This window comes from Buteo buteo, chromosome 33 (assembly GCF_964188355.1).
Source record: "Buteo buteo chromosome 33, bButBut1.hap1.1, whole genome shotgun sequence".
Lineage (NCBI taxonomy): Eukaryota > Metazoa > Chordata > Aves > Accipitriformes > Accipitridae > Buteo > Buteo buteo.
In genome coordinates, this window is record NC_134203.1 from 945,744 (window position 1) to 954,421 (window position 8,678).

The 8,678-nt window shown below is 44.6% G+C and overlaps 1 protein-coding gene across 1 annotated transcript in view; it reads right to left on the minus strand.

Annotated features, from left to right (window-relative positions):
* The window catches only part of LOC142026376 (E3 ubiquitin-protein ligase RBBP6-like), a 34,244-nt gene extending 27,726 nt beyond the window's left edge, over window positions 1-6,518 (minus strand). Inside the window, exons 1-3 of the mRNA XM_075019333.1 lie at window positions 6,353-6,518; window positions 2,152-2,251; window positions 144-182 (exon numbers count right to left, since the gene is read on the minus strand). Coding sequence (XP_074875434.1) covers window positions 144-182; window positions 2,152-2,251; window positions 6,353-6,518 — 305 coding nt within the window. The remainder of the gene's footprint in view (window positions 1-143; window positions 183-2,151; window positions 2,252-6,352) is intronic.
* Window positions 6,519-8,678: the final 2,160 nt, after the last annotated feature.

Below are 8,678 nucleotides of genomic sequence, written 5' to 3' on the forward strand. Positions count from 1 at the left end.
GTCATCTGACAAAGAGATAACAAGAATGGCAGCAGCATAGGCTTTAGAACAGAGTTTCTTTGTGAAAGCCCAAGCACTGTATTCAGATAGCTCCTACATTTAGCATATGCAAGATTGACTAAAAATAGTAGTAGAAATGTCACCTGAAAGCAGTTTCTGGGGTTTGGTGTGATTTAGGAGCCCTGTGACAAAAAAGAAAAGGTCTTACTTGCCAGAATTTGCTTTAAGATAATCTTGAAAAGGCTACAATCTTTTTGGCAATAGTCATTACATTTGAAAACTTGCTGAGATTCCACACACTTATTGATCTGTATCTGCATGCCACTCATCAGGAATCAGACGTGCAGCCCTTGATCTAGTTAACAAACAATTCATACGTCATCCAAAGCGTCGCATGAGCAGAGACAATTCAATGGCTGCTGTGGAATTTACGTACAACTAGAAAGGCTCATGCTTCCTGCCACTGCTAGAATACCACCAGGCTCGCAAGTACAGCCACGTACCTCCTGAAGATGGGGAAGTACAGGGAAATACTTTAGATTACCACGCAATGCTTTCTTCATCCATTTACCTTGAAGAACATACAACAAGGTGAGTAACGCATTTTTGAAGGCCTCTCCACCGTTATAGCATACATTCCTCGTTCCCAAACATTAACCACTCTACCAGTTGTTTCTGCAATGTTTCCAGCTGAAGGAATAGAAAGCTCATCTGCCTGGTTCATTTTCAACACTACAACAGCAGCGCCATTCTTTCCTTATCCCCACATACAGGTCTTTGCTTGATCTTTGATGCTAGCAGCATCTCTCCTCTCATTTCAGGGCAGGATTATGATACCAGGAGAGAGCGCCAGCCAACCAGAAACGGAGGATGCGTTGACAAGGCGGCACTAAGCACACATATTTAAGTTAAACATGGCCAAAACAAGGCCATGGTTACAAGGACAACACTGTGCCGTCCTGAATTCCTAGGTAGTGCCTGAAAGCACTGCAGCAACTGCTGAAGTAATATGCCCAAAGTTTACAGGCAGACTCACAGGAATTCAGGGTTTTTTGCTCGCAAATGCTTCACAGGTACCAGGATGCTGCTGTGCTGTTTTTTCGAGACACACAGTAACTCACCAGTCTACTTTATTGCCTGAGAACCAACATGAGAAAGACATGGCAAAACCACAAGCTAATAATACCTACTAATTGTGGGGGAGAGGCGTCTCTTTAAGAAGGCTGGAAAACATGAATGTTCAAACAATGCTAATGTAGCTGAATACATACATGACAGCAATAATCCTGTAGTCAGCATTGCATTTGCATAGCTGTAAGTTTAACCAACACATCCGATTCTCTGTCCTCCAGAAATCTGAGGAATATAGATTGAAAACCTGGAGCACTGATAGCAACTTAGGGTAAAAACAGACTTAGAGAACTAGTAACGCCTGGTAACGTGCTGAACTGCTTACTGAGTTTCAAGTTTGGAAGGGGTTAACTATTCCTTTGTTGTACTCGCTCAAAAGGTGATACACTTTAGGAGAGTGTTCTTTTTCTCTGGCCTGAAATGGACATTGTCTTTAGGAAACTAACAGGAATCACTTATGAATGGAACTTCTGGTTTGCATGGTTTGCCAGCTGGCAACCCTTGGTCTTTCCTCTGTGTCTAGTATGCAAAACACCCAGATTTACCAGGGGGTAAGAATACCTGCCATATCCCACCCTGCACCCCCCAAATGCAAGAAATAGTCAAACACTGACAATCAGACTCTTCTGAGGTGGGAAGAAATTAGAAGTTTACACAACAATGCCTATCTGTCTTTACTATAAAAGCAATCAAATCAAACACATAAAATAAGGAATCTCTCCACGTAGAGGAAATGGGATCTACAACTTGGCTCTCAGAAGAATCAACCCCAAGAACAAACCCAATGGAATCATCTTAAAAGCTACCATTGTTGCAGTTTCAACCCCATCTCCCAGCAGGCCAAAACACGTACGTCTGCTTTGGGACAGATATATTAAAATCTAGCCCATGACAACAAAAATTAACAGCAGCTTTAACAAGAAAGATACAATCTGAATGCCTCTTGTAAACTAATATCAATTTAAAAAGTTAATGCACTGAAACCCCTAACCAAGAATACAATGCTTTACGGATACTTACGTAACACGGGGTTTGCTGGTGACTTTAACTCCTCCAGCAGGGATTCTTCTAACAATTACCGATGAGTTCCTAGGAATCAGGGCATTACCACCTGTGTATTCTGAAAACAACATCAATACAGAAAAAGAATCTGCCACTTTACGAGAACCTATATCAATACATAGTTACACAACATTTCAGAGAATCCCTTTACGGATGGAAAAGCAAAGTTTGATATGGAACGTTGCACTTTTATCGTCCCAACACACTGAAAGTACATTTCAAGAAACCTTCAGGTTTGATAATCAAACACAAGCAGCACAATCTTTTTCATGGTTTTAAAATGGTTGGAATGCCAACAGCAAAATGGTCTCAAAGGTCACTGAAGCGGAGTCTGCTAATGCGTGAGGTTCTTTCCTGATCTAGCTTAAGTTGCTTTTGCTTCTGTTAGGCTACAAAACCAACAGAGCTTTGGAGAAAAACCAACCACAGCAAAGTCTCACCTGCATAAACCAGATTCTGAAGTCTGACTAGCTTGCCCTGCAACAAAAGAGGCCCTCAGCTAAAGCATGACAACTCTGCGCCATTGCTTTCCTAGCTGTTAACTATATCAATTCCCCTGTGCTGCTAGCGGTCAAGACTGACAGAACACAGAAGAGCGCCTGCCATCTCTGTCTATTCCTTGGAGCTTAATCCATCAACAACACCGCTTCTCAGCTGCTCGGCGCTTTACGTGTAAATGGAAACAAAACTGGCAATGCTAGTATTTGGATCAGAGAAATCTGGGGGGGGTTTGAGCTTGCTTTCACAAGTAGGGCACAATTGGCTCCAACTAAAGTGCTATCTCCCCTCTGAAGCTTATCATCTAGTTTGAATTAACCCAAGGGATGTGAATTGGATGTCAATAGTTGTGGATGCCCCGTCCCTGGGCTTTTGAGCAACCTGGTCTAGTGGAAGGTGTCCCTGCCCATGGCAGGGGGGTTGGAACTGGATGATCTTTCAGGTCCCTTCCAACCCAAACCATTCCATGATTCCAGGATTCTATGAATTCTTGCGATTCATTTTGCAGAGCTGAGACACTCAAACAAAATTCCTTACGACGACAGCCGTGAAAAGCCTTTTGAAAAGAGAGTGGGCCTGAAGCTACCCATGCTTTGCCTGGGCTTACACCATGTTAGTCTTTGAAGAGGAGGAAAGCCTTCTGACCTTCTACATAAGGCCCAAACAATCAAAAAACCAAACTACCTGAGACACTTGGACTGAGTAAGCTTAAAATGCAAAGATCTCTCCATGAGAATGGTTTTTATATTGTCCTTACACAAGCTGGATATGACTAAATATTTTAAATCACTATCAGCAGCCATTCCCTGTAATCTGCCTACAGTTTTAAATATTAAAAGCTCTTACCTTTGCAGACCGAATCAGAACAATGGTCTGAAAACCAAAGATGCTGTATATCTAGTCAAGCTCTGACAGGGTGGTTTTGCTCAGTGATCACACACAAAACAGGAATATTTCACAATTTATGCTTCATTTTTCAGTATATTATTCCTACAGGCAGGAACCTCTCTTACCCCAAAACTCACCTACCAGAAGACATTATTTCCACAATGAAATGAACATTTTACTTCTATTTCCAAATGACAGAATGCTTCTTCAGAAAACTGAGAAATCATTTAGCTGAAACTAATTCCTGATCTTCCCCCCTAGGGAACCGAACAGCAAGCTTCCTCTGGACTTCCGAGGAGGTTCAAATTGTAGGAGAAAGGACTACTAATGACGAAAACAGAAGCTTTTACAGAAGTCATATATCCTGAAAGCAACCCCTAGAGCTCTTCTCAAAGAAGAAACTCTAACCCTTCCACAGCCACCTGTCAAGAAAGGCCTGCACTGGGACTTTTTGATGGAGAAGGAGCTGAAGCAGTACTGGGGCCCAGGCAGGCAACTGGGACATCATGGCAGCTGCAGATCTAGAAGCCCAAACCAGCTGTTTCGACCTGCTGAATGGAGTCATACAGAGCGTTCTTTCTGGTCCCGATCACAAACCGCTGGACTGACATTTCAGAGATAGAGGACAAGCAACAGCGGCTCCACAAAAAGGCAGGAGTTTGCTACACCTGTGCTGAACTGAGGATTGTTCTAGTTCTGCAGCAGCTTTACAAGTGGCAGCACCTCGCCTAGGAAGAGACTGTATATATGAGGACAGCAACCAATGCATTTATTCACAAATGATGCAAGCCTGCAGAGGTCACTTCGAACATGCCCAACAGCTGTGTGATGCAAAAAGAGGAAGAAGTCCTCTTCTAGTACTTGGTGACAATTCATTGACCATTAGAAGAGAAGCATTGACACCTGCCTTCTGAATAGACTTATCCTTGAATGTGTGTGTGTATATATATATATCTTGTGATATATGCTTGTTTTCAATTCGCTTGTTAAGTGCACCATGAAGAGAGGTCCAGCCATCTAGTAACAGACTGATATAAAACTGAATTCACCTTAAAAGTCCATCAGCGCACATTTAAATGGATCAGCTGAAGAGTGACAATAGTGCGGTGAAGGAAAGGCTTTCTCTGTATAGGACACTTATCCCGGCACCTATTTGTATTTGGTACTGAAGTATCCCACCAGCTTGGTCACCGTCTCAGAGAATTTGTGGAAGAGTGTTTACATACAGCAGAGTCCATTGCTGAGTTAGTTCTGTGAAGGGGCCTGATACCAATTGGCTTTAAGACATTTATTTTTCCTTCGCCGCAATTAACTGAACTAATTTTGGTGATGAAATTTTATGAGAGGTGAAGCCAAACAATGTCGACTAAAAAGTCAACTTTTTTCTTTTTTTAAATAGGGAAGGACCAAATCTGGCGCGCTATTCCCGAAGTCCCTCTCAATTTGAATTTAACAGAAGCCAGCTTAGTCTAACAGCTCTCAGAATGAACTGGTGTCTCCCAGCAGGAACCTGTTCCCCATGGGCAGCAGCATCCCCTAGCAGAGACTCGGCAACTACCAGGACCTGCAAAGCAGCGTCACACTGCCTCACCTCGTGACTCCACATCTGCAAAGTGAGCAGTGACGTCATGCCCAACAAGGCTACTTTTCACACTTGTCCAAGCAGTGCTCCAACAGAAATGTTCAGCAAAGCTGGAGGTAACAACATTGTTGATTCCTATTCCCTGATAGCACAACACTTGTTTTTTGTTTTACTGGCAGGGATGGCCAGTAAGGGGCTACTGGGCTTTTGTCAATCTGACCTGTGATTAAAAATAAGGATCCCGTTAACTCAGAAAGCTTGCAAAAGCAAAGGAAGATTTGGATGTTATCTCCAAGTCAAGAGCAGAAGAGACATAACAGTCTAAAAGACAAGAAACTTGGTATGCTTGAAAGACCCAAGGCAAAGAAGTATTTCATGGAGGCAGACAAGTTAAACAAGAGCTACTTTGACTGCTGCCTCATACGGACTCGGAAATCTTAAATCAGCTATTGCATTAGTATCCACAACCTTCCTCCTGCAAAAAAGTACAAGCAGCTCAGGTTATGCTCCGCTTCACGCTGAATGCACAATTTAAAAATCCCATTTTTAAATTCACCTATACTTCTGAAAATCTGCTAGCTTTACTAATTTCTGTCATATGTATGCTATCAACAGGTTACTGAAAAAAGCTCCTACTTTATTTTACGGCCTGCTTTAACCCACCGTTTGGAGTCTGACAGCAGTGCAAAAGCACCTCTCTGAGCACTATGCAGAGAAGTATTTTCACCCAGATAAAGTACAGAAGCTCTTCAGAACAGAAGTCATCAGAAGGCAAGCCGATATGTGAAATGACAAAGAAAAGCCTTGACTAGCCTTAGATGCCTTGCCAACCAGCTGATATGCTGCTGGGGAAAGGATTTGCAGAGTAAGAGCTGACAAGGACTACTAACATGCCAGACTCTCTCTACCACAAAAGAGGGTAACTCCTGAGAACACGTTTTCCCCCTAGCGCTTAAAAATATGCTTTCTCACGAGGTGAGTTTTTAGCTCTCTTCTCATCAACGCCCCTTGCACACTTTGCGACAAACAAATCATCTGTGTAGCTGCACTGAAAGCACTGCCTTGAAACATCCTGATGAACAGACTGGACTATTACTGGATTTCCAGCTTCCACCCAAGCTGTCGCGGGGTCGTCTGCGACACTGCCAGCCGGGCAGTCCCCGAGGCCCCGTGCCTGTTGCCCCCACGCACCTTCGTTGGTCTGGGCGTTGGTGATCAGCAGGTCGCAGCTGGCCGCCGTCAGCTTCTCACGGGCCATGATCTGGAGCTTGAGGTCAGGCAGAGAGATGTAGAGGCCGTCGAAGGTGACCATATCATAGTTCAGCTTGGAGAAGAACTTGTAGTGGACACACGACATGGTCGGGGCCAGGCGATGCCTGCTCCACGACAGCGTCTACCGTGGCAGATGGAGGCGATGCTCGCCCGGCTCCTCCTCGCAGCCCAGGCGGGCAGGCGGACGATGGGGAGAGGCCCTGTGAGAGACCGAAAGAGTTAATGTCTCAAACATGGCGGTGGGGCAGGTTCTACGTAATGACGAACTCTGCTTAACAACGAACCCTGCACAGCAAGGAACCACAGGTGAAAAGAAGCCAATCGGCACAGATCAGCACAGACATCAGCAACAGGATGGGGAGGCCATGCCTGGGGGTGTGCAGCTCTGTGTTCTGATATGCTGATCTGATATGCTGAGCAGGGCAGCTCACCATGCATGGCCAAAGATCAAACAATGGTCAGGTCTGCAGGGAAGGAGGAGTTACTCCCCAAATGACCTCCAAGCCCAGCGATCCATTTCCCGAAGGTTCTGAAAGCACAAACCGCGCATGACACTTAACTAGCCTAATGAGTTTGAGTGCTCTCTCAGTCATCGCAGCTGCTGCTGCCACAGCCCCAGCACAGGACATCAGGCCTTGAATTACGAGGTCTAGTTCTGCTGAGTCACATTCTACAGCTTGCAGACGTTTCTGGGCCAACTGGCTATTCCTTTCTGCCCATGTAAATATAATACCAAAGGCTTGTTGTAGTCTGGCAGGGCTCATGAGGGAGCTTCCATGACTGCTTGCTTTAGCTCTTTCAATGCCTTCTGGGTTTCCAGAGTCAGGAAACCCTTTTGATTTCAGTGCTGTCCTCTATATCCAAGGGATAGTTATTTTTGCTATCTCCGTCTGTTTGTTCTTCCTGTTACTAGTGATTTGGAAGCCTAGGTTTTAATAGGGTAGCCTTGCTTATAAGCCTGTGGTGGAATATGGATTATACCTATTCATTCCATAATTTGGCCATAGCCACAGCCCACAGTACGGCAGCGGAGGCAAACGAGCCCGACTGTTGGGTATGCACTAAAAGCCCATCCTCTACCAGAAATCAGCTCTCCTGGGTATCTGTCCCACTGAATTCTCAGTGGTACGAGGACAGGCATCTACGTTATGAATTTTCACCAAAGAAAGTGAGCATACGGCCCTTCCGCCAGGAAGGGTTTGTCGCTAGCCTCAAAGGAGGTCCCTGGGTATGCCTGGAGAGCAAACCTATTGACAAGCTTACTGACTCTGCAGCAGCTGGGAACTGGAAATGCCAACAGAGCCTTGCAATGGATACAATGGACGGAGACGGACAATTCACATCTTCGGACCATACAGATGAAAAGGGGAGTCTTATGCCTGCAACATTCCACAGATCAGTTTCTGGGTCTAAAGGCAATTGGTCTTCCTCCACAGATTCTTCCAAGACCTTACTATATACCACATCCACTGAACATGGAAGGGAGTTTCTCCAGAAGCCTGTACATCAAACCTATTCTAACAAACCATCATGCTGTAGAGTTTTTTCCTGGATGGAGTTTCTCAGGCCCTGCAGACTCTTGAGACAATGTGGATATTTGCAGATAGATTAACCTGGTATTCTGCAGGAAGCTGTAATCAAACCAAGGATAATGATACAATTTTGGTTGCCACCACAGGCCTGTAGGATCCTGATTGCTCTGAGTCATCTACTCTGGGTCCAAACCTTACCGGTTTACCTGAACATCCAAATCCAGCACATGCAAACCCTTCTACAGGAAATCACTTACAGGATTCAGACTTATTTGGAGATTATACTACCCATTGACACAACTACCAGGGCGATACTAGAGAGGTGGAGAAAGGGCAGTTGAGGATTGACCCTCAACCTGAGCTGAAAAGTGTATTCCAAGTGCATTAATACCATCCACACAGGTTAGAACCTGTCTCTCTTCTGCCTCTGTAGCTCCTAGCTACTGCTCTCTATGGGAAGAAGTGTTACAGCCCACTGATAGAATGTGGCACAAAGTTCCACCTGCCTGCAACAGCTTTTATCCCAGGGTTAGGCGTTGCAGAACTAGAAAGAGCTGCTGCAAATGTGTCAAGACACTTAGAAAAAGCCATTAATGAAAGCGCAGAGAGTATTACAGCCCTACAAAAAGAAATCAAATTATTATCACAAATGTAAAGGGAACTAGGCCTTAAGCCTCACTGCTTCTAAGACTATTCATATCAGACATATAACT